We start from the raw sequence: 26,539 nt of genomic DNA, 5'->3' as shown, positions 1-26,539 counted from the left end.
ACTTTATGATAATTTTATAACATTGTGCACAAAGTTATTTTACAACATTTAATTTTTTAAAAGTTTATTATTATGACTTGTTTAAAAAAAACAGTATTTTTTTTTTAAAAAGTGAAGGCGTGGTTGTTAACAATACAAGGTTCGTAATTTCACAGTGGTAGAAAAAGCATAGCATTGCAATTATGCACCATCTGACATTACTGACATTCTATGTCAAAGCCACTGATGTGGTGGTTTCTAGAAAATCTTTTTGAAATCGTTTTTGCCTCCTCAGGGTTATTGTTGGTGTTTTGTTTTGAACAGGGGGAAACAGATGCAGTTCTAACAGGCTTCTGCCCTTTTCTTTTTTAAAACATATGTTTTTATTGAAAGATTTTCCATAAGTAACAAAATTACAATCAGTGTCTCTGTTTTTAAACGGCCGAGTCCTTCCTACAAGTTGTGCCCTCTGATCTCTCGCTCTGGCAGCAAAAATAGGACACCTGTCCATATGATGTTGACAAAAAGCTCCACTAATATTATGCAAAGAATAAAAGTTTAATGTTTCCCTCCCCTCCCCACTTTTCCTCCTAATTTTCTCTTTCTCAACTTCTCCCCACCTCTCTTTCCACCTCAACCCCACTTTGCCTACAGCAAAAAATGTCTCAAACTGACTGTCTAAGATTTTATTGTCATCTAATACAAATTCCCTTCCTCTTCAGTTGTTAAGAGCTGCAACCAATAGGGCAACAAATGATCCATTTCTGCCAAGAGCATCATTAAGATAAAAAGTGATGCAAGCAAATTTTTTGTTCCGTCTGCTGAGATGGAACCAACATCTTGCTAGGTCAACCATTAATGAGACTAGCGTTTGGGGTTCTCTCTGCTAGAATAAAATTAATCCACCAAAGCAGAGATCAACCTACCTACAATTGTGGTGGACAAATTGAATCTGCCGTTAGCAAAAACACATAAATAAATAGAATTTTTTTTTGCTGAACATCCTAGGGAGAATTCAGGAAGACTCTTTGCAGAGCAAAATAAACTGTGGGTAATCTGTGCCAGAGAAGAGGTCCAGTATTGTTTCACATCCTGCTAAAAAATGAAAACAGATGGCAACAGGGATATCAGAGGATACATCCTGTGGTGTCCATACATCCTTTATTCTCTGAACCAACACAGACCTCTCTGGACCGCTTTGATATTAGCCCTTTCTGATCACTCCATAAAGTATGCACTCAGTTCTCCCCATTTTCTTTCTTTCGTTTCCCTACATTGTAACAGCTGATCGCCGAAGAATTGATGCTTTTGAATTCTGGTGCTGGAGGAGACTCTTGAGAGTCCCATGGACTGCAAGAAGATCAAACCTCTCCATACTGAAGGAAAGCAGCCCTGAGTGCTCACTGGCAGGACAGATCCTGAAGCTGAGGCTCCAATACTTTGGCCACCTCATAAGAAGAGAAGACTCCCTGGAAAAGACCCTGGTGTTGGGAAAGATGGAGGGCACAAGGAGAAGGGGACGACAGAGGACAAGATGGTTGGACAGTGTTCTCGAAGCTACCAGCATGAGTTCGACCAAACTGCGGGAGGCAGTGGAAGACAGGAGTGCCTGGCGTGCTCTGGTCCATGGGGTCACAAGGACTCGGACACAACTAAACAACAACACAAATCTCTCTGCCACCAAAGAGTGAAACTATTACAGGGATTCTGAGTAAAAGGAATACTCGGGAGACAAACTAGATATGCCACCATTCACACTAAATGGCAGGGATAGCCTAACTTCCGTCGTCCAGGCTCTGGTAACCTCTAGGTTAGATTACTGCAACGCGTTATACATGGGGCTGCCTCTGAAAATGTTTCGGAAGGTTCAGCTGGTACAGAATTCAGCGGCCAAGTTGCGCAAGGCAATTTGAGATTTGGCCCGACTGCCCTGGCTGCCAATTACGTTTCCAAGCCCAATTCAAAGTGCCAGTTTCAACCTATAAAGTCCTAAATGGATCAGGACCACAATACCTCAAAAACCACCTCTCCTCCTATGAACCAGCCTGGACCTCAAGATCACCCTCTGAGCCTCTTCTTTGCGTGTGTCCTGCACAGGTCCAGTGGGAAGCAACACGAGAGCAGGGCCTTTGCTGTAGTGGCTCCCCATTTGTGGGATGCTCTCTCTCCAGGGAGATTCGCCTAGCACCTTGGTTACGTATATTTCGGTGCCAGTCAAAAGCATTCCTCTTTTTCCAGTTCTTTGGCTAATTAAACAATTTATGGCCTCTTAAATTGTAGGGGTGGGTGTGTGTTAACTGCTTTTGTTTGTTACTGTGTTAAGGATTTTTGTGGTTTTATATTGTAAACCACCCTGTGATCCTTGGATGAAGGTGGTATAGAAGAAATAATTGTAACAAAAACAAAACAATAACAGTAGCAACATCAACAACAACAATAATTAGGACAACCCAGATCAGCCCAGCCCCCTTCCTCCTCTAGGCAGGGCGGGGAGAAGCCGGGAGGAGGGAGGGGGTAATGGAATGGCGCGGGGGGGGAGAATGGCACAGCCCGAATGAACAGAATCAGCACCCCAATCCATGGACAGTCTGCGGGCCAGATCTTGAAGGCAATTGGGCCTTAGTTTGCCGACCCGTCACAGACCTTTATAGGAAGTAGGGACGGGCTTCAACAACTTGCTCACTGACATGGTACTGATCCAGATCAGGGACTTCATTGGAACAAATGAGAACTTTCCCCCCCAATCATCCTGCTATCATGCATCCAATAAGCAGTTTTCTAAACTAAATGAAATACTGTATTTTTCGCTCTATAAGACCATAAGACGCACCTAGTTTTTGGAGGAGGAAAACAAGGAAAAAAATATTCTGAATCCCAGAAGCCAGAACAGCAAGAGGGATCGCTGTGCAGTGAAAGCAGCGATCCCTCTAGCTGTTCTGGCTTCTGGGATAGCTGTGCAGCCTGCATTCGCTCCATAAGACGCACACACATTTCCCTTTACTTTTTAGGAGGGATAAAGTGAGTCTTATAGAGCAAAAATACAGTACTTCTTTTTGTGCCTTGGATCTGTCATGCTATTCTTCACTTTGACTTAAAAAAACTATTGGTGCCAACTGCATGATGTTTCTATAAATCCAAGGGTAGAAGAGCAACGTAGCGGTAGCGACTTGAGCAGCCCTTTTACGTTCCTACAAAAATGTGGTTAAGGACTGCAAAGAATGGGATCTGCAGATTGCGAGCACATGCGACCAGCCCAGGGAGATTTGCTGGAGTCGTCAAATTAATCAGAACGAAGCAGAACTGCCTAAACTTGTCAATTAGTGATGAGCCAACTTATTCTGATGGGGAGCTTTGCTTTCAGTTTCCCTCCCAATTCATTTTGTCAAGTCACCCGCAGTTTAATGAGGTGATCCTATCAATGCTTGGAGGACTTACAGAGCAAAACTGTAGCCGATTCAGTTACTAAATGGGAGGACTCCTGCACTTCCAAAACCACCGGGAGGAATAAAACACCAGTTCTGTGTAGCTGCTCTCAGTCTCTGAGAGCTGGCAAACAGAGCCAGTAAACTGGGGCAATTGAGAGGGATTGGTCAAAGAGACGGAACAAACTGAGCCTGTGCCTTTGGGAGTAAAACCGGTTGCTTATCTAAGCTGTTTGGAGGATTGCTTGTTTACTTTTGTGTGCGTCATGTTCTGAGGGGGAGGGACTACTGCTGAGAGGAAGTAAGTTGGTGATCTGGTTAGGGGTGGAAGTAGCAGCCCCCGGTTCTACATTGCTGGGAGATTGCAAACAGAGGTGTTTGCAAGGGTGTTTAGCAGGGGAGAGCTGGAATACTGTGTCAGGAGTACATAGGTGCAAGAGACATGGACAGCCAGACCTGCAACACCCATGTTTGTTTGTTTTCCTACCTGAGAAAGCACACAGCTACGCCTGCAACAAGGGTCAGCTGGTTCCCCACTGGAAGAGAAAGTACAACTGCCTGACAGAGTTTGAGCTATCAGGGAAGACGTTCCGGCAGTGCAGAGCAGGCTGTCCTGGGAGGGCAAAAGATGGGGAAGGGGTAGGCAACCTAAGGCCCGGGGGCCGGATGCGGCCCAATCGCCTTCTCAATCCGGCCCGCGGACGGTCCAGGAACCAGCGTGTTTTTACATGAGTAGAATGTGCCCTTTTATTTAAAATGCATCTCTGGGTTATTTGTGGGGCCTGCCTGGTGTTTTTTACATGAGTAGAATTTGTGTGTTTATTTAAAATGCATCTCTGAGTTATTTGTGGGGCATAGGAATTCGTTCGTATTTTTTTTCTTCAAAATATAGTCTGGCCCACCGCATGGTCTGAGGGATGGTGGCCCGGCCCACAGCTGGAAAAGGTTGCTGACCCTTGCTCTAGGGAGAAGGAAGATCACCACATGCAAGAGGCGTTAAACACGTGTAAGAATGCGGCGCATGGACGTAGGACTATCGAGAGCTGTGCTGTGTCACTGGAGCGGCACAATCAATTCCAGGCCGTCCCCTTGAACACTGATTCTGGGCCAGAGGAGCATGGGGTTCCTGTTCAATACCCTGAGGATGAAGAGACATGTGGAGGTGGTAATAGACTCCCTACTGAGGAGGACAGAGAGAGCAGTGGGTGGAGGTAAGAGCATGTCCAATGAGGTCTTCCACGTGCAAAGATTCATGATGTGACAGAGAAGTTGCCAAGACTTATGAAGCCCACTGACCACGAGACCCCTTCTGTTTCATGTGGGTACAAATGATACTGCCACACACAGCCTCCAATGTATAAAGGTAAAGGGACCCCTGACCATTAGGTCCAGTCGTGGCTGATTCTGGGGTTGCGGCACTCATCTCGCTTTATTGGCCGAGGGAGCCGACGTACAGCTTCCGGGTCATGTGGCCAGCATGACTAAGCCGCTTCTGGCGAACCAGAACAGCGCACGGAAACGCCATTTACCTTCCCGCTGGAGCGGTACCTATTTATCTACTTGCACTTTGACGTGCTTTCGCACTGCTAGGTTGGCAGGAGCAGGGACCAAGCAACGGGAGCTCACCCCGTTGCAGGGATTCGAACCGCCGACCTTCTGATCAGCAAGTCCTAGGCTCTGTGGTTTAACCCACAGCACCACCCGCGTCCCGGGGTGTGGCAGTATCATACAATTTATAACAAGAGACTATGAGACTCCGGAAAGGAAGCTGAAGAGGCATGGGGCACAGGTGGTCTTTGCATCACTCCCTCCTAAAGTCATCACTAAGGAAGAGAGGGGTGGGGGAATACTAGAAGTAAACAAGCGGCCGCACAGATGGTGTGTTCAGGAAAGGTTCGACCACAGTCTCCCTTCCATGAAGAAGCAGTTCTGGCAAGAGGTGTGTTGCACCACACAAGCAGTGGACAATAATGTGTTTGCAAAGAGTCTCACAATCAAGGTCAGGAGGGCTTTGAACTAAATCCTGAAGGGGAGGGAGACAATATTTCAGAGGACGCAGGGACACCAAATATTGGAGAGAATATTGTCAGGGACTGGCTGAAGACCGAGGAGTGATGGTTGGATCCTGACAAGTGGGTACTAGAAGAGGGGTTGGAGACTGGCTTGGAAGAAGGAATCGGTGATGTGGGAGTGGGCTGTAACAGCCAGGAGACGAGAGTCAGCCATGTGGGAATCCCTTGCAGTTGAACACAGTGCCTGGAGACAATCAGTCAGGCCCTGTATCCACCGCAGAATGAGAAATAACAGCTGGAAGGCGCGCAGAAAGAAGAAACCCCATGGCCCACCAGCTCCAGCTGCAACAAAACACGTCTCTCGCATATTGGTCACTACAGCCACAGAAAGCTGTAACTCTCCCAACAGTTTAGACTTCACACCCAAAGGCCCACTCTTCCATTGTCTCCCGAGACGGACAGATACCAACCTATTAAATCCTATTTACAGGGCGGCAGCTATTATATAATAGGCATTACTGAAACCTGGTGGGATGAGACTCATTACTGGAATGCTGTAATTGGAATGTATTAATTCAAAAGGGATAGATCAAACAGGGAGGAGCAACAGCAGTATATGAAAACAATGTGTACACCTGTGTTAAGGTGTTATTGTTCTCTTTAACAATCAAGTGCTATGGTTAGGATTGTGTTATGTAAGGAATGACTAGGGAACTTGCACAAAGTTATCCACAGCTTGTTGTGAACTGCTCTTGTAAACAGCCATGCTGGAGTTTGGTCAATGGAGACTGATCAGGCAGAATGGTGTAAAATGCGGATTAAACAGCCATTGTATCTGCCCAAGTTAGAGAAAACGTATTCAAAACCTTACATAGATAATATTTGACCCTACAAAAATGTCATCTGATCAATGCTCAAACATTGCTGCCGTGCTAGAGGAGCCGGGTTGTATATGCGATAGACTTGCACTACGGTTTATAGAGTCTGGACTGCAGTCTTTCAGTCTGTTTGATGTATGCCACAATTGGTTTTAGAGTATAACCTATTTTAATAAATGAACAGAATGACCTTTCCCAGCAAGAACTGATTGCATTTCTACTGGTTGCAGATCATCTACTGATTGTTCAAAATTGGAAGGATTTGGGTAATTTGCAGCTGTCTACTTGGAGGGACGAGGGTGGCGCTGTGGGTTAAACCACAGAGCCTAGGACTTGCCGACCAGAAGGTTGGCGGTTTGAATCCCTGCGACGGGGTGAGCTCCTGTTGCTCGGTCCCTGCTCCTGCCAACCTAGCAGTTCAAAAGCATGTCAAAGTGCAAGTAGATAAATAGGTACCGCTCCGGTGGGAAGGTAAACAGCGTTTCCGTGTGCTGCTCTGGTTCGCCAGAAGCGGCTTAGTCATGCTGGCCACATGACCCGGAAGCTGTACGCCGGCTGCCTTGGCCAATAAAGCGAGATGAGCGCCGCAACCCCAGAGTCGGTCATGACTGGACCTAATGGTCAGGGGTCCCTTTACCCTTTACCTTACTTGGAGTTTGGCTCTTATGGAAAAACTGACCAACAGTATTGAATGGACAACAAACAAAAGTGATTTTGTAGAAATATGGTATGCCTCTATAGCAGTGTTTCCCAAACGGTGTTCCGCGGCACACTAGTGTGCCGCGAGACGTTGCCTGGTGTGCCGTGGAAGGGAGGCGGGCGAGGCGGGCGGCGAGAGGCGCAGGAGGAGGAGGAGCAGGAGAAAGCCGGTTTTGGCGCGGCGCGGGGAGGTCGGCGCCCGGCGTAAGAGGCTTTGGTGAATGGCCGTAAGAGCGCGTGAGGCCGCAGCGGCGGCAGTAGTAAAGTAGTAAAAGCTTGAAAGCCCAAGCCAAGCTCACCCGCAGGAGGAGCAGCAGCAGCACTGCGGAGTGGGAGGAGGAGGCGGCACCCCGCGCGCGCGCCAGCGGTTTTTGGTACTGAGCGGAGAGAGGGAGATGCACACGGCACACTCGAGCTGAGGTGGCTATAAAAACCCCGTTGGTTCGCGTTCCCTCCCCCATAAAGGCCGGCCGGCTCTGAGGTGGCGGCGGCGACATGGAGAGAGTAGCCGGGGGGCGGGTAGCTGGGATCCGCAGCGCGGCGGGGCAGGCCCCTCGCCAGCCTGTGGAGAAAAATGAGGCGGGGTTGGTTTGCCGTTTCCCGCCGCCGCCTCGCTGCCTCTCCCCCCCCAACACTGTTGCTAAGGGGGCTTGGTGGGCGTCGGAAGGAAACTAGGATAACGTGTGAGGGGATTGTGTTGGCCGGGGGGGGGGGGTTCTTTTCCACACAGCCCGCCACCCCCTTCTCATCCTTTCCCTCAGGTGAAGCTGGTTGGGGTGGGGTGGGGTCGCAATGGCGGGGGGGGGAGAGAGAGACGAAGCACCCCTTGGGCCTCTTTGTTGCTGCTGCTTTTTGTAAGCTGCCTCCTCAGGTGTGGCTGAGGAGAGGCGAAGCAGACAAAAGGCTCTTGCTCCCAAGGCGAGTTTCCAAACACGTGGAAAGTGGCAATCTTGAAATGTTCACACTCACCAAGCAATGGCAAGGTGTTCACACTGCTGCACTGTGTGAGATAATAGGTAAACATTTAAAAACTCTCGAGGGGAAGTTGTCATTTTATTTCTCTTCAGTCAATGCCTTGACTGGGTTAGGGACCCTTATAGCTCAGCATCAGTTGGTGGAAAGGACATGACTTTACAGGAGCAGGAGGAACTAACTGAACTGAGACAAAATCGTGGTTTCAAGCTAAGATTTGCTGATCTACCTTTGGACAGTTTTTGGTTGGAAACTGCCAAGGAGTTCCCCCTTCTGGCAAACAAAGCTATTTTGACATTGCTCCCATTTTCCACTACATATCTCTGTGAGTTGAGCTTTTCAAGCATGATTGCTATAAAAACTAAATACAGAGAGAGACTGAGAGCTGTTGACGAAGAGCTACGTGTGTGTCTTTCTTCGATTCCAGCCAGAATATCAGCTTTGTGTTCAGCCAAACAGGCCCAGGTTGCGCACTGAATAAAATATTTTATAATTTTTCATATTTCTGTTTACTTACTATTTCATAATAAAGTAATTATAAAATACTATCTTTGTGTTTATTTGATTCCTATTAAAGAGAGTTACTTTATATATAGTCAATATAGGCACAGAGTTAATTTTTTAAACATTTTCTAATGGTGGTGTGCCTCGAGATTTTTTTCATGAAACAAGTGTGCCTTTGCCCAAAAAAGGTTGGGAAACACTGCTCTATAGCATACGTATCAGGAAAATAATTCCAACATGCAACCTCTGGCCACATATGCCCAATTGTGGCGGGATATGTTTGGCTCCTGTCCGTACTTTGCCCTCATGTGGGATGTGGAGATGTTTATTGTACAGAGAATTTTCTGTTATGTTATAAAAACATAAAAACACATTGCATTCTTGCTTGTTCAGAAAAACAAAGAAAAAACATTTAACTGTTCACAGAAACACATGGCATTTACATCAACATGCAAGTTAACCTATGCAGGTTTACCTGTCTGATATATAGGGCAATTTATAAGTGCAAATCAGATTAACTTTCCCTAGATCTGCTTTACACAGAAACACACACACACACACACACACACAATTTATTCCCCAGCCTCTGTGTTCTGTGACACAGAATGGAACCGCAGTTCATAAAAGCAGTGCAAGAATAGGTGAACTACTATGTAACTTATGACACCAGACAATTTATTTACTTTTAAAAACAGACAAAGGGGGCTCAGGAAAATGCTCAGTAATAAGTAAAAAGGAATTATTTAGGATTCCATGTTTTAAAAAAATCTAACCCCAAGGGAACTTAATGAAGATAAAGATTTTTTCCAGTGCAAACATAAGCCAGATTTGTTGTGCACAAACCATTTGGGCACAAATGTGAAACTTGAATATTAGAGTATACAGTGGTGCCCCGCAAGACGAATGCCTCGCAAAACGAAAAACGCGCAAGACGAAAGGGTTTTTCGTTTTTTGCGTCGCTTCGCTAGACGAATTTCCCTATGGGCTTGCTTCGCAAGACGAAACGTCTTGCGAGTTCTTGCGAGTTTGTTTCCTTTTTCTTAAAGCTGCTAAGCCGCTAAGCCGTTAATAGCCGCTAAGCCGCTAATAGCTGTGCTTCGCAAGACGAAAAAAACGCAAGACGAAGAGACTCGCGGAACGGATTAATTTCGTCTTGCGAGGCACCACTGTACACTGAATGCAAATCAAGCACTGGTTTTGTGTGTGTGTTTCTTGGGTTTTCATTCATAAGTAGCAGGAGGATAAGGCTTTGAATTGTTTAGGTAATTGCTATCAGTCCCACATATCATCAGGCTTTTTCAAATGATTTCCAGTAATTCACTTACTATCAGTAACCTTACACATCCCATGTCATTCATGTCAGAGATGTGGAGAATTTTTTTTTTCATATGCCCTCACACTGAATTATGGCCCCTCACCTTTGTACAAAGAAAAAAAGGGGGTATTTATTATTTATACACACACACACAACCCCCCCTGATAATTTGTAAATCAATCAATCCACAGTGGTAACACAAAAAGGTATCATAAAGGAACTAAAAATATGGGAGGTACTGCAAAACTATAAAGGACTGAGGAAAGATAAAGGGAGAAAGGCATTTAAAAATAAAAACAAGGACCAAGACAACTAATAGACTAGAAAAACTACAATATATTTGCACTTGTTCTAAGTAAGACACACATCTCTCTGCATAACAATTTGCATACGAATCATGAAATTTGTAATGTTGAGTTTCTTCCAGCTTGATTCAGCCTTGAGCACATATTGCTATTACATTTTCAAACTTACCTGCCGTTTAAAACCGTAACTATTTATGCTCTCAGGAGCAAAGACAAAAGCCACAAGCTAAGTGGCAACAAGCCACAGAAAGCCACAACACGGCACTACCGGATCTGGTCTCCACAGAGAACAAAGCACAGGCATAGTCCATCTCAATCCCTAACCATAATTCAGAAGTTTTGGCCGTATTTCCCACATTAAAGCTTTGCTTCAAGTGAAGATTTACACTGGATATCCACATTCTTCCTGAAGCAGAACCAAGATAGATTTTTGGAGTACAGTCGTACCTTGGAAGTCGAATGGAATCTGTCCATTTGACTTCCAAAACCAAAGCGTGGCTTCTGATTGGCTGCATGAAGCTCCTGCATCCAATTGGAAGCACCATTGGACATTCAGCTTCCAAAAGAACGTTTGAAAACCGGAACATTCACTTCCGAGTTTCGATCGTTTGGGAGCCGATTTGTTTGGGAGCCAAGGCGTTCAAGATCCAAGGTACGACTGTAGTTTGCCACAACCTCAAGTAGCTTTTGTCAAATCTTCCTCATGGTAAGCCCTAAATGCTCTTGCAGCTGAGCAATACAGAGACATGAAGAATTGCGGAATTGCAATGTCCATGACTACTTCACCTCTGAATTCAGTTCCAGTGAGAAGCATCCGAAGGCCTCTACAAAGGTTAGTTGCATCGTGGTGGATGACTGGGGGCTGTATCTGCAGAGACCTTAGATGAAATGCACATACCAGCATCTAAGTGTTTCACTATTCAGGCACACAAGGAGCACCCAACCCTCCCTTCACAGATTCCAACCTGCACTTCATAAATCAAACAGTGAAAAACAACATTCTCCAACGTAATTACTACGTAGACCAGAGTAACTACGCCTGGAACAGAATCACCAGAGAAGTCGCCCTCAACTAGAAAGCCTGATATAAGGCTGGAATAGCTAAGGAAACAGAGGCTTGTTAAACAGAATTCAAAATGCAACCAAACAGCATGCAAGTATTTGAAATGAGTGAAAGCAAGCTAACAATACCTTTGAGGTTTTAGGAAACAAAACTATGGTTTCAGAAAAGCATTTACCAGTTAGAAATACTTTGCACGACCACGTTCAAGGACAGCAATGAGAGGAGCGTAAAAAACCTTTCAGATCCTACAGTTTCCCCTAATCTAGCACTATCTGAGCATCACACATTGATGCTTAGGTACACAGGCAGCAACTGGGCTTAGATAGCCAAGGAAATGACTAGTAGTAGCTACTCCAGAGCCTGCTAAAAACATTCCTGTTTAGACAAGCCTGTCCAATTGCTTAAAACAGTTGTTGTTAATAATAATAATAATAATAATAATAATAATAATAATAATAATAATAATAAATTATTTTATTTATATCCCGCCCTCCCCAGCCGAAGCCGGGCTCAGGGCGGCTAACACTAAAATAGTGCAACATTCTAAAAACATTATAAAAATTAATTAAAATCAAATTGATGGCAAATATTAACTAAAGTTCTGTAAAGATTGCCGAATGAGGGAGTCAGGGAGGAGGGAGTTAAGGTAATTTTAATCTGTTTTAGTATTTTATCTTTCGTATGTTTTAAAGTTGGGTTGTAATTTTTTTTTTAATTTTACTGTTATATCTTTGGTAAACCACTTTGAGGTTTTTACAATCAAGCTGTGAATAAATAAACATAAAAATAAAATATCCAGCGAATTCGTTATTGAATCCTGCTGAGCAAGATCCTTTAATGGAGTCAATGAGCTTTAAACCTGGACTATAATGCATGTAAACTATGATTCTGCTGTGTCCACCCCATGAATATTAACACATGGAAAACCGTATTACAGGCTCCTGCAGCCTGCACATACAACAAAATAACAAATCTCAGAATCTGTGTGTGTTCCCCCTTTCGTTTATAAACTAAGGGTTGTATTTCACACTGTATAAGCGTTATACTGCTCACACAACTGAACTTGCTCTTCCTCACCCTGCATGCGCCCAAAAACTGTTCCATATTTTGAGGTTGCATGGGGAAAGGAGAGGGGGATTTCTGTTGCACAAGTAGAAGTCTGTGGCACAAGCAGAACAGCAGAATTGGATACAACCACATGCCATATAATCTTTTAGATGAACTAATAATAAAAGTTCCTTGCAAAAAGTTAGTCAAGTAAATTTTAAGTTCTTCAAATTTATTCTTATTCGACCCCTTATGCAAAGCCAAGCACCACCTTCCAAGTTTAAGTGCGCCAAATTGCAAATAAAACCACACAGCTCTACAGGCCAACCAAAAAGCATGTTTTATCTGGCTTTAAATATTTATTAGCAGTAATCCAATTACTCTGGTAGTAATAACCTCTAGTCACCTTGCACAAGTGAGAGCTCATTAAGTATTTTCAAAATGTTGCTTGGAGTAATAAAATAATCTTCCACTCCCAAACAGTAGCAAGCATGAAACACTGCTTAAGACATTACGTGCTTTGTCCAATATTTAATCTTATTTTGGATGATAATAAAAACCATGATGCTATTTGCTTTGGAGACTAAAAATGGGATCCAGAAGAGACAGATTTCTTTAATTCTTCAGCTGTTTGCCATCCTCACTGTTCTTCCATACAAAGGTCCAAGCCCTCCAGGACTTCAGTTCTGCCTTTACTGATTTATTTCTGGTGGCATTTTCCCCCTGGTTCCAGGAAGAGCAAAACATTTAAGGAAACCTGCTCAGTCATTCTATCAGTATTCTTCAAATTGGATTTAGCAGATTCACTATTGACTCATTTTATTCCATGTTCTCCGTAACTTCTTCAGATGTTTATTTTCTACGGAGAACTCAAATAAAGTAAGCGATGGTGAAATGCTGCCTTCTTTACATGCAATCAGAAATGCTCCAAAAAATAATTAATTCTAGCCAGATGATACATGTCCACTGAAGAGAGAATAGTGTCTTAATTAATATGCACCTGTTCAAGAATGCACATATTCTTGTTCTAAACAGGGGCTGTATAGAAAATGACACCATGATACTTCAAAAAACAATTTGTTTTGGACAAGCCTAGCTCTCTAACAGTAACTTAACATCTGAACAGCAGATTTTACATTGGAGATCACAATATTCCCTTGACGTATTTATTTACCACCAGAACAGACTGAGCAAGCTAAGCCATGACTGAGTACACTATTTGAAACAAGAAAATGCCGTGTTATTCCAATGGATGTACTAGCAATGCAAAGTTACAAACTGAAACATCACATCAGAGATAAATCTGGGAGATAAAATCTCGTGAAACTGGGAATCTCTGCAACTGATAGGAAGTTCAGAAATACTGTTGTTCTTGAAAACAGTGATAATCTCTTGCAGAGAAGAAGGCTTCAAATATTTATACTGTCATCGTTCAGAGGATGACCACAATTCCATGTTACTGAAATTTTATTTCACACAAAATTACCTCTCCTATTGATATTCTTCCATCTCTGGTCTCTAGCTGTAGTCTCAAAACAGATTAGTGATCTAATCACACATTCCCTGAATATGTTATACTCTTTGATTTACTTGAGGCTGAATTTTACTTCCATGCACATGTACAGTAGTATACTTTCGTGAAATGCCAAATTGAAATGGCTGTAAAAAGAGGAGCCACAAGTTCTAGAATCACTGCTAAGCATACAACTGAATAGTTTGCCTGTGTTTTAAAGGCATATCATTATGGCATCCATAATCGTGGATTCTTCTTGCTTAAAGGCCTACTAAACTGGCAAAGCCACATTGCGCTCCTATAGAAGAGGGATGTTTTGGGAGTGGGGGAAATATAAATCACAAATATAGCTGCAACAATACGTAAAGGGCTACTCTGTCCTTAGTAAATCACCTCTAGAGCGATTCTGTGGTTTTTGCAATACTGGTAATCAAGTATGTGTTGGCTTACATTATTTTGTTTCACAAACAAAGCATCTTTACCTACCTGCTTGGCTCAGCCAGACCGCCCAGATTTTGCTCTAGACATAATTAACTTTGGCCATGCCTCTTCATGGGCATACTAGTGAGCAATGTTAAGACTCAGTCACTCTGTATCTGTTGAAATATTAGCATTCATTTTAGATCACACAAAAAAAACAAGGTTACAAAAAAACAGAATGAGGGGAAAGAAACCAGAAACAGAAAGGCCTAGTCCAGATCAAGAAAACACATGAAACATTCCCACAAACTTGAGAGCCAGCATGTTGTAACATCGCAAAAATGTTGCATGCAGGTAATCTGGGTTAAATACCGTATCTTTCGCTCTATAAGATGCACCAGACCATAAGAAGCACCTAGTTTTTGGAGGAGGAAAACAAGAAAAAAATTATTCTGAATCCCAGAAGACAGAACAGCAAGAAGGATCGCTGTGCAGCGATCCCTCTCGCTGTTCTGACTTCTGGGATAGCTGCGCAGCCTGCATTCGCTCCATAAGACGCACACACATTTCCCCTTACTTTTTAGGAGGGAAAAAGTGCGTCTTATAAAGCGAAAAATATGGTACTTGTTCACCATAAAACCTACTGTGTGACCTAGGAAAAGCTCTTCTCTCAGCCTAACCAAGGCCTACTGCAAAAATAAAGTGGGACAACCCCATGTATGTCACCATGAGATCTTTTCAGGAAGGCCAAGATATAGATCTAATAAATCAACTATTTACTTAATGACCCCATTTGATTGTGGCTCGAGAGTCCGTTAATTATAAAAAATATATTGATTTCTCTGGATCTCTGCTTTATATGCAAATTATTTTGAGTATATAAACCAGAGAAAAAGTAGTTCAGTAGCATTTTATGTCTGCACACCTTGTCTTTGGCAAAGTCTAGAAAGCTTGCCATGATTAATCAGCTACAGAAAGACACAAAGAGCCTGGTGGTGCCTTAAAGACTAACAGATTTGTTGCAGCACAACGTTTTCTAGACCAAAAGCCACTTCACCTGATGCATGTCTGATCCAGAAAAGATCCTGCTACAACAGTAGCTCTTAAAACCTTAAGGAGCCACAATATTCTTGTTATCAGGACCATACCATCTCCCAGGAAGCTATAGGCAGGTGACCCCAGCTCCAAATTTCTCAAAGTGCCTCCCCACCAAAGCCCCATACCCAGCCTGCAGGAAAACCGACTCAAGAGGCTGAAACACCTTGCTACTATTTCCAAATGACACATAAGCAGTGCAATGGCAGCTACTCATGGAGGTCCTTCTGCAACTAAGAGGGTAAGGAGGCCTAAGAAGTAAGTGTGAGAACAGAAGACTTTCCATCGTACACTGTTAGGGTGCTCAGGAAATAAAAGGAAGGCTAGCCAAAAAGATCCTTCACAATCCCCATGTTCCTTTAGTCAGTTTTCTGATCGGTCTTTCAAGACGTCCTTCCAATACACACATATGCCACCATTCATCGAAAGCCTTTCAGAAACAGGAGCACATCTCTTTATTTAGGAAAAAACACACAATGAAAATTGAAGCATTGCTTAAGACCTAGTATACAGTGGAAAGTAAATTTATATAAAGTAAATTGTATATATGCAGCCTCTCACAAAGTAAAATTTCCACCAGCCATTTACTGCTACTGTGCAGGAAACAGGGTATCCATGATAACCCTTTTTGCTAATTGCTAAATACTTATGTAGGAACTGCCTCTGTACCTTGACTTCTGATTTTGTTTTTTCCTGCTCTGCATGCTTTTGGGGGGCGAGTGGGTTGTCGTTACCTGTTTTGGAACCATAATAATAATAATAATAATAATAATAATAATAATAATAAATTCCCACCAGCAACACTAATCAAAATTAAACAACCAGTTCAGATATGCTTGCCACCAATGCCTGATCTAAAATTCAAAAACATGAAGTAAAGTTGGGGGAGGGGGACAATCACAGAACTCAAAAGGAAAATAGATATGTAGTGCTCATTGTCTAGAAGACTCAGCAAGCACACAATTCACTATTATCTGCAATTAAAGTTAGCTGTACAAGGTCAGTTAACCTTGTATCCTTTGGAAAAAGCAGAGTCCCTTAAGTGGAAGGGTTATATACTAGGATATTAAGCAGGAAAGTCTGTCAACTTTAGTTTTGTAGAGCTAGTTATCTGTTCATGCACATCAGACGTTACTGTGGGATAACCAGCTTCATATAACCAGTATGCTGAAGTCTAATTAATGCCAGAAGGGGTTAAGACCATAGAGTAGGTAATCAAGCCTTTGTTCCCCTTCAGTCTACTGGAGGATGTACTCAGCATGTGATTAAGCTGGAGCTAAGCTAAACTGGAGCAACATGGCTCTCACAAGCCATAATTGTGTTCCTATACCAATAATCTCAGAACTTTACCACTTCCTAAGCCAAATTTTACAATCTATGCAACTTTTCTCTGTGATGTATTGAAAAGCACATGAACCTTACCTTTGGAGAGTTTGTTGGTAAACCATTTTTAACTTATTAACATGTTGGTTTTTCCAATGCTGAGGGAAGAGGGGACTATTTGGAACTCACTTGGAAAGACATATTTTAAAGATCTAAAGCCTATTTTCCATGCTTTGCTTTGCTGCATATTTTGTGATTTTCAACCTGCATCTTAGCATCCAGGAATTTTCCTTTTATACCTATATATTTTCCTCGAACCAGCAGACACAACATAACTTTACCTTGTACGATGAATAAAGCCTGTAATGAACAGGCTTATTTGAAGAGACAATTGTGGCTTCTCCTAGCCTTCCCCTGACCAAAGCATTTCACAAATTTACTTGGATCACAGTACAAAAGGTTACATTCGTTATTAAATATCCATCATGATTATTCTAGATGTTGCAGTTTCTTTTGAACTAAAATTTCCAGTACGGTTACATTTGCTGAGTTTCTAATTTTACCAGTTTCAGTTACCTGATTTTTTAAATAAATAAAAATAAGCAGGCAGAAATCTGTAGTTTTTATCAGAAAGCAATGTTTCTCTTCAGAATATGTGTACTAAAACACAAAATCCTCAGTTTGAAAATTCCAAAATACAAATAACAAAAAGAAAAAGAAAAAAAAACATGGGGGGAAGGAGCAAACTAGGATTTTTCTTTCTTCATGTTTTATATGAGCTTAAAATGAACAGGAGTGGGAGTATTAGGACACTCAAAATAGTTCCCCAACCAAAAATGCTATTTTTATATATTGGAGAAGTCAGTCAATTGTTACAAGGTACCTTTCACGGCCACTAAAAGGGGCAATCGCCACTACCATTTCTTCTTACATGAAAAAATGTTAAATATTAGTTTTCCCATTGATTATTCCCCACCTCATACTGGTGGGAGGGAATGGGCGGAAACAATGAGAGCACTCCTCACACTCTGAAAGGCAAGAGTTATCAATATCCACTCCCTCTTTCAATTCTAGCAATGCCAAAGTTACATACGAAGTACGTTTTTCTATTACTAACGAGTTCACCAGGTTTGATATTTTTCTAGAAAAAGGAGCTCACCATGAACGCCTCCCTCTTTCTTTTAGAATGGCAATGGACTCACCTGAGAGGTACCAATATACTGGCCCTGCACTTCGAAGTCTAAAAGACATCTGAAGACGGCCCTGTTTAGGGAAGTTTTCAATGACTGATGTTTTAATGTGCCGTATTTTTACATGGATTAGACGAGGTTTTTTGACTCAAAAATCATTTCAAAAAACAGGGAATGTCCAATACACGGAGTGTTTCCTGCCCACAGCTGCATGGGGAGGGGGGGAGAAGCTCAACAACTTTGGGCCATCTCCACTCTTTTTCTTAAAATTGAGTTGCTAAAAATAGGGGGGTCTTATACAAGGGGGCGTCTTATAGACGGAAAAATACAGTATTTTTAATCTCTAGTTGGAAGCCGCCCAGAGTGGCTGGGGAAACCCAGCCAGATGGGGTGGGTATAAATAATAAATTTGTTGTTGTTGTTATTATTATTATTATTATTATTATTATTATTATTATTATTAGCCATCTGCAAAGGGGAAGGTGCATCATAATCCATGAACTTCTCTGTTCAAATTTTTCAAATCTCTACTATACTGTTGAAGTATCACAATATTCCCACTGGGTTTTTTCCAGACACTTGCCTGCCATTAAGTTCCAGATGAAGTAATCGACACGGTTATAGTTTGCTTTCTGTTAACAACATGAAGCCAGTGTTTGTTCTCAAACTTAAGCACAGTTTGATACACACACACCTGTAAGGATGTACGGCTGTGTTCCGCTTTGCATTCAAGTTATGGAATGCATCCTTCATGGCGGTCTCTAAAGTCAGGGGAATTGTTGTCTGTTGCCTCTGAAGAAGTTTCATTTCTCCACGCATTTCTCCAGTCAGAAGTTAAGAGAGTTTAGCAAATTAGAAGAAACAACTACAAAAGAAAAATGCAGTAGAAACATAAATCCATTTTTATGTGTATGCCATGTTTTTGGCTCTCACAGTATCCCAGAAACAAAAGATAGATGTAAAACTCAAACATGCTATATTTACAGAATACATTAAGATCTATATAACCGAAGCAGCGCACACTGTGGTTGAAAAAAAAAGGTTAAAAAGAAGTGGCACCAGCCAAGGAAATCAGTCTCAATGCAATGATGGATGGCGGCTAACAGATTGAGGTTGAATCCTGACAAGACAGAAGTACTGTTTCTGGGGGACAGGAGGCGGGCAGGTGTGGAGGATTCCCTGGTCCTGAATGGGGTAACTGTGCCCCTGAAGGACCAGGTGCGCAGCCTGGGAGTCATTTTGGACTCACAGCTGTCCATGGAGGCACAGGTCAAATCTGTGTCTAGGACAGCTGTTTACCAGCTCCATCTGGTACGTAGGCTGAGACCCTATCTGCCTGCGGACTGTCTCGCCAGAGTGGTGCATGCTCTGGTTATCTCCCGCTTGGACTACTGCATTGCACTCTACGTGGGGCTACCTTTGAAGGTGACTCGGAAACTACAACTAATCCAGAATGCGGCAGCTAGACTGGTGACTGGGAGCGGCCGCCGAGACCATATAACACCGGTCTTGAAAGACCTACATTGGTTCCCAGTATGTTTCCGAGCACAATTCAAAGTGTTGGTGCTGACCTTTAAAGCCCTAAACGGCCTCGGTCCAGTATACCTGAAGGAGCGTCTCCACCCCCATCATTCTGCCCGGACGCTGAGGTCCAGCGCTGAGGGCCTTCTGGTGGTTCCCTCATTGCGAGAAGCGAAGCTACAGGGAACCAGGCAGAGGGCCTTCTCGGTAGTGGCGCCCACCCTGTGGAATGCCCTTCCAGCAGATGTCAAAGCGATAAACAACTACCTGACATTCAGAAGACATCTTAAGGCAGCCCTGTTCAGGGAAGTTTTTAACGTGTGATATTTTACTGTATTTTTGGTTTTTATGGAAGCCGCCCAGAGTGGCTGGGGAGGCCCAGCCAGATGGGCGGGGTATAAATAATAAATTATTATTATTATATTATTATTATAAGAATGCAGGCAAATGGGTGATATGTTTTATTTTATATCAACCTATTTTATATAAAATACCCCCCTGGTACACCCACCTTCAAAACAAAACAAATTATTCCCTTTCAGTAGGACAGTCGTTTGCTGACTTTTTACTGGTTCGTTGCTGTACACCCTGGTATCAAACATGTCTGAACACACAAAAGCTGCCTGAACTGACCATAAATACTCATGCGTTGCAGAATATGCAGAATGGAACAGCTGCCTCATGTAGCGTTTCAAACATGAGATTGGCATATTAGGATTTTTGTTTCTTTTGTAAATACCGAGAGACTTTGATCCATTGTTTCTGTCGCCATAATTGTAATGTGCAGAGACGCCACAAGAACCATCCTTCAAGGAACCTCAACTCAACCTAGTCATTAGAATACCAAGTGAGCTGGGAAATCCATCTCTAGCAAACCAACAACGGGGGGGGGGGGGAGACACACCAAGGTGTGGATCACTGAGACAAGAATAACCAGCTAAACAAATATAAGATGGGGGATACCAGGCATGTCAGTACTACAGGAGAAAAAAAATCTAGGGGTCTTAGCAGACCACAAGCTGAACATGAGTCAACAAAGTAATGCAGCAGCAAATTAAAGCTAACTGCAATTCTATGCAATTAGCAGGTGTATAGTGAACTAAGCTGGACCCTGAGATCATCTGAGGTCCGTTTTTGTGTACCACCTCTGCAAGAGGAGGAGCTAATTCTGCAGAAAACAGAATCAGGATTCAAAATGGAATCCTTAACGGATTGGAGAACTGGGCCTAAGCCAATAAAATGAATTTTAATAGGGACAAATGTAAGGAAGAACCAGATGCACAAATGTAAGATGGGGGATACTTCACTTCATACATGTGAAAAGCATCTTGGGGTCTTAGTGTACCACAATCTTAACATGAGCCAACAGTGTGATTCAGAAGCAAAAAAGCTAATGCTATTCTAGGCTGCATCAATGGAAGTCTAGTGTCCAGATCAAGGCAAGTAATAGTAGCACTCAATTCTGCCTTAGTCAGACCACACCTGGATATCTGTCTCCAGTTCTGGGCACCACAATTTAAGGAGTATACTGAGATGCTGGAATGTGTGCTGAAGAGGGTGACCAAGAATATCAATGGTCTGGAAACCAAGCCTTATGAGGAATAGAATCATAGAATCATAGAGTTGGAAGAGACCACAAGGGCCATCGAGTCCAACCCCCTGCCAAGCAGGAAACACCATCAGAGCACTCCTGACATATGGTTGTCAAGCCTCTGCTTAAAGACCTCCAAAGAAGGAGACTCCACCACACTCCTTGGCAGCAAATTCCACTGTCGAACAGCTCTTACTGTTGAGGTGGAATCTTCTTTCTTGTAGTTTGGATCCATTGCTCTGTGTCCGCTTCTCTGGAGCAGCAGAAAATAACCTCTATGTGACATCCTTTTATATATTTGAACATGGCTATCATATCACCCCTTAACCTCCTCTAATTGAAGGAGTTGGGTGTGTTTAGCCTGGAAGAGAGGAGCCTGAGAGGAGATACAATAGCCATCTTCCAATATCCAAAGGGCTGTCACAAGGAAGATCTTGTTTTTTCCTGCTCTGGAGGGTAAGACTCAAACCAATGGTTTCAAGTTGCAAGAAAGGAGATTATGACTAAACATATATCACTGAAACCAAGTATGCTTCATTTTACCACCAACACAGAACACAGGTGGGAAGAAGCAAGACATGTTGAAGATTAATTGGTTCTTGAGTATGGTTTTTTTTAATAGATGTATGGAGCATATGTGTTTAAGAGGCAAACTCCAGAAGGTGTGGCAAGTGGCTTTTACACCAACATCTGGAGACTCTTAAATACATGCACTTCCCAATTTTCTACATGCATCACTTCCAACACTATGACAAAGACCGGTTCCAATTCCAGCTTTTAGGAGAATAGTAGACAATAGAGAAGGCTGCTGCTGAAAATAATTACTCCTAATTGCTGTGCAACTGAAGCTCCCTGGACAACTCCTGAGATGCACAGGCCATCATGTCATCACTAAAGGTAGAGCTGGGATTACATAATTTACTTTCCTAAATTTCCTGTGTTGCAGCCCTGTGATCCCTGGATGAAAGGCAGTATAGAAATTTAATAACCTAAAAATTAACCATCAACTTCACCCCAATACCACTGCTGCATTTCCATAGGAGAAAAGACCACAAACCAAGAGACTAGGTATCAATAACCCTCCAATTGTGAAGCGCACAGTGATTATTTCTTTCCACACCCCTGGCTCCACATTGTGAAAACAACAGCAACAAAATATTGGGGCAACTTGATGCATATTAAAATCCGTAACTGCATAATTTATAATATAGCATTGGATGGGGGGAGAACACACACAAAACCGGGAGAGCAGGCATTCCCCCTCCAAACTTTGATTTGCTACGTTCAACTCCTAATGTTTGACAGCAAGAGAAACAAAAACCAGTTTGCCAACTTCACACACACACACACACTGAACATATGCTGTTCCACATTTTAAGCTCACCTAAGTCATCGTTCTTTTTTTCTCGCTTCCTCTCATGGTCCACTCAACAACTCAGGCAAACCTGCCTCTCACAGCTGTTGTAAGGATATAGGAAGTGGTACAAAATGCACCAAATTTTGCTTCCTTTAACCAAAGTGATGCATCTTTGTACAGGGACAGGTTTTATTTTAAAGAAAGTCATACTTGCTGCTTGTAAACTTTAACATATAGCAGTAACTCCTTCCTCATGAACACAAACAGGTTGTTTGAGCTACAAATCTATTATTGATGCCTTTCTAAGAATAAAGAGATCCAGTTTGCTTACATAGTCCACACCTTTTGTTATATGCGACAATTTCAAGGCTGTTGATATTTACAAAGTAATTGTTACTACTTTGCCAGCAGATTCCCCCCCCCCCGATTCCTTTAGTTTGCTTTAAATAAACTGATAATAACCCAATTCCCATTTTGTGGTTAATTTTAAGGAATATTTTCCAAATGGCGAAGCAGAAACAGTAAAGATTCTAGCATTATGATCACCAAAATGTCAACAGAAATTTAGGGAACAATAGCAAGAAAAGTATGGTTAGCACCTACCTGAAATGCACATCTGTGTAGTGTGAGTGAGCCTGTTGGGATGGGCCTCAAGACCCAATGGTAGAAAGAAAGATGTTAAATTATTGCCACAACTGCTGCCCGTATTTTGTTAGCTAAAAAGTGGAAAACCCAAGAATTACCAGCGATAGAAGAATGGCAGATGAAGATGATGGATTTTTCGGAGCTAGCTGACCTAACCGGAAGAGTCCGTGACCAGAAGGAGGAGGAGTATCAGGATGAGTGGATTAAATTTAATGATTATCTAGCTAAATTTGTTAAGTCAAATTAACTGAAAACAGCTTGCAGATACTTAATTGGCTTAGGATTTTATTTATGTTAAGTGATGAATTAATATGTTTAATTCCATAGATTATGAAGATTTAAGGATGTTAATGTCTAAGTTAAATTTTATAAGAATTGGGATTTGGAAAACAGTTAAAAGGACATGCAATGAAATTCAACCAAGGGGAAGCGAGGAAGTCACTTAACAAAGTTAATAACTGTAATTTTCAATAAGGCTATGATTTATGCTTGTCTGTCTTATGTGTTTGTCCGTTTGTTTATAATATTGTGAAAACTAATTTTAAAAAAATTCGGGGGGGGGGGGGAAGACCCAATGGTAGAGTGAAGGCAGGGAAGAGACCATGGGAAGGAGACAGTGATCCCAGGATTCCTCTGTCTACACACTTATCAAGCAGAAATCAGGCACTAAAACTCAAGACAATTCTGAATAAACAATAGCGAGAAGAAAACAAAATTCTCCTTCCTAAAGTGAAACTTTAGCATTAAAAATTTGCCTTGAGGTGGGACTTAAAATTGCATAAATGAGGTAGGGATCGCAGTCAACACTTAATACTTTGTCGCAGTTGGTTAACAGAATGTGTCCCCAACAGGCCAACTCACAACTCGCAGAGATCTACATTTCAGGTCGGTGCCAACCATACAATCTCATGAAGTGGGAGTTTGACTGTTGGGCTGGACAACAGCTAATCCCAACTAGGGCAGGACCCTGACTGCAATTACATGTGACAATTAACACGGAAGGACCAGTCCTTATGCCCGCTCAGTCCGAGTAAAAAATGCGTTTCCGAGCACAATTCAAAGTGTTGGTGCTGACCTTTAAAGCCCTAAACGGCCTCGGTCCTGTATACCTGAAGGAGCGTCTCCACCCCCATCGTTCTGCCCGGACACTGAGATCCAGCGCCAAGGGCCTTCTGGTGGTTCCCTCACTGCGAGAGGCCAAGTTACAGGGAACCAGGCAGAGGGCCTTCTCGGTAGTGGCGCCTACCCTGTGGAACGCCCTCCCAGCAGATGTCAAGGCAATAAACAACTATTTTACTTTTAAAAGACAACTGAAGGCAGCCCTCTTTAGGGAAGTTTTTAGTGTCTAATGCTGTATTGTTTTTAATATTCAGTTGGAAGCCGCCCAGAGTGGCTGGGGATACCTAGCCAGATGGGCAGGGTATAAATAATAAATTATTATTATTATAATTACGCCACGGAAAGCACTGAAATCAGAAACCAGCCTGGCTGTGGTTACAGACACTATAAAATGGACTTTGGGAGATATGAGCCTTAAGGATGTTTTGCGCAACGACTCAATCATTGGCTTTTGAACGGCAATCAGGATTTTATGCAGGTCCCATGTACGGAAGTGGTGAACAACCGGTGTGGGCCGCAACCTTGCTTCACACAGGGGCCTTTCAGCACCAGATGAGCAGACAGAAGGCTGCAGTTGCAGTTGGCCAAAATTGATGAAATAGCTGCTGTTTGTGTTAGGCTTCAGACCCTGCTCTAAGCAAGATTGCAGATCCATTGCTCTAAGCAATGGATTGCAGTCCATTGAGATTCGCACCACTCAGGAAAGATCTTCCAGTAAACCTGGTATATCTTCATTTGCAGACAGTCACCTGGAGTGTAGCATGATTTAAATTACTGGTGTGAATAGGCCCTGCTTCTTCAAACTGCTCCACTCAAATGCTTTGCAGTCATCTTGAAAGGATGCCTATCCCGGGCATATATAAACCCTTTATATTTCTATAACTGGAATGTGTGTAGTCTCCTCTGTAAAGATTTAAGTCACATCTGTTGTTCTGTCCACTTTGGATATATCCACCACTGCATTGCAATCCCTGGAAGGTTACCAACGATAAAAAGTGGCCCTTGGGCTGTAAAGAAATCCCCACACCAGACTATAACACTGACAACATCAAAATCACAATGGCTCTTGTTTTATCAATACTTGGCATTGGTAGCTGTCATTTCACAAAAACAAAAAAGCAGCCCTAACGCAGTGCAGCATCTCTTTTCGCAGCGTGGCCAGCCAGGTGGCTCTGGGAAGCAGACAGGCGGGTTTTCTGAAGGTTACAGCCTGTCTTTCCCCCACACCCAGTTAGTTGTCAGCTGATATGCTGAAGAACAGCACTTCTTAGCCTAGAGCAGGGGTGCCCAAACTTTTTTCAAAGAGGGCCAGATTTGATGAAGTGAACATGCATGAGGGCCGAACTCAAAGTTGTTGAGCTTTTTTTTTTACTATTTTACCCCAAAGTTCCTGAAGTTGTTCAGCTTGGGGGGGGGGGTTACCCCAGAAAATAAATTGCCACAGGCAGTGGCATAGTGTGGCGGGTGCAGGGGGGGCTGGCTGCACCGGGCGCAACATCTGGGGGTTAGGGGGTGCAAATCCACGGGTTAGGGGGCGCAAATCCACGGGTTAGGGGGCAAATTACTTGCCTTGCCCCGGGTGCTGACAACCCACGCTACGCCACTGGCCACTGGGGCAGATTAAACCGACCAGTGGGCTGGGTTAGGCCCCCCAAATGGACTTTGGACATGCCTAGCCTAGGGGTACTTTTTATACATTACAGGTGACTTGCATTTTACACTGTATACACACCACTCCAAAATAATTCTAAAAATTTAAGAACAATGCAAAAATGGTGCACACAGGAGAGGAAATAAGAAAATGGTGCACGTGGGAGGAAAGGGAGCCGGAGAGAAGGGGAAAAGGGGCAGCAGCCCTGGAGTGCTGAGGAGGTGCTTGGCAGAGCTCCAGACTGCAGAATGGCCCTAAAACGTAAGGCATCATCATTGTCATAATCAGCTGCTCAGAAACGGAGGGTGGCTCCCACGCTGGAAAAGAAGTTGGCTGTGCTGGACCGCTTGAGAGATGACAAGTATGTGTGTACTGTGGCACACAAATTTGGCTGGAAGAGGCCCAGTACCTGTGCCGTCAAGCTGCGTGAAGAGGAGATTGGTGGGGCTGTGGCAACAAGTGCACTAGTGACTGCAAAGGTGCGCGGCAAGGCTTTGGTGACGATGGAGAAGTCACTGAACTTGTGGCTGAAATACATGAACCAGAAACATGCTCCTGTGGATGGCAACACCTTGCATCAAAAGGCTCTGAGCTTTGATGACCACTTCAAAGCTTCCACCACAGATAGGGACCAGCCTACCAAGGGATTTAAAGCCAGCCCAGGTTGGCTTAACAGCCTTAAGCTCTGTTTCAACCTGAAGAATGTCTGAACAATAGGGGAGGCTGCATCTGAAGACAAGGAAGCTGCAAAAAACCTTGCACAACTAAAGGGGCTGATGGGCGTCATGGCATATCTTCCAAAGCGAGTCTTCAACACAGACGAGACTTTTCTGGAAGTCCTGAGCGGACTTATATTGCCAAAGCTGAAAAGCAAGCTCCTGGCTTCAAAGCTGCAAAGGATGGAGGGACTGTGCTGCT

General features: G+C 43.2%; 1 protein-coding gene across 4 annotated transcripts in view; it reads right to left on the bottom strand.

The window, feature by feature from the left end:
* TSC22D1 (TSC22 domain family member 1) overlaps positions 1–26,539 on the bottom strand; it is a 62,048-nt gene that overhangs the window by 24,068 nt on the left and 11,441 nt on the right. The window contains exons 2-4 of one of the 4 annotated variants that reach the window (XR_014168475.1): positions 18,432–18,602; positions 14,196–14,305; positions 12,374–12,919 (exon numbers count right to left, since the gene is read on the bottom strand). The exons of 1 other annotated variant lie outside the window; for it this stretch is intronic. Coding sequence is in view for 1 of the 3 variants with exons in the window: in XM_081911705.1 (XP_081767831.1) it covers positions 18,432–18,490 (59 nt within the window). In the remaining 2 variants the exon portion in view is untranslated. Of the gene's footprint in view, positions 1–12,373; positions 12,920–14,195; positions 14,306–18,431; positions 18,603–26,539 lie in introns of those variants that run through there. 2 more of the 4 variants (XR_014168474.1, XM_081911705.1) reach the window with 2 other exon arrangements.

Source organism: Podarcis melisellensis (genome assembly GCF_964234715.1).
Source record: "Podarcis melisellensis genome assembly, chromosome: 5".
NCBI lineage: Eukaryota > Metazoa > Chordata > Lepidosauria > Squamata > Lacertidae > Podarcis > Podarcis melisellensis.
The sequence above is the reverse complement of the archived record's forward strand: the minus strand, read 5'-3'. Positions and strand labels throughout refer to the sequence as shown.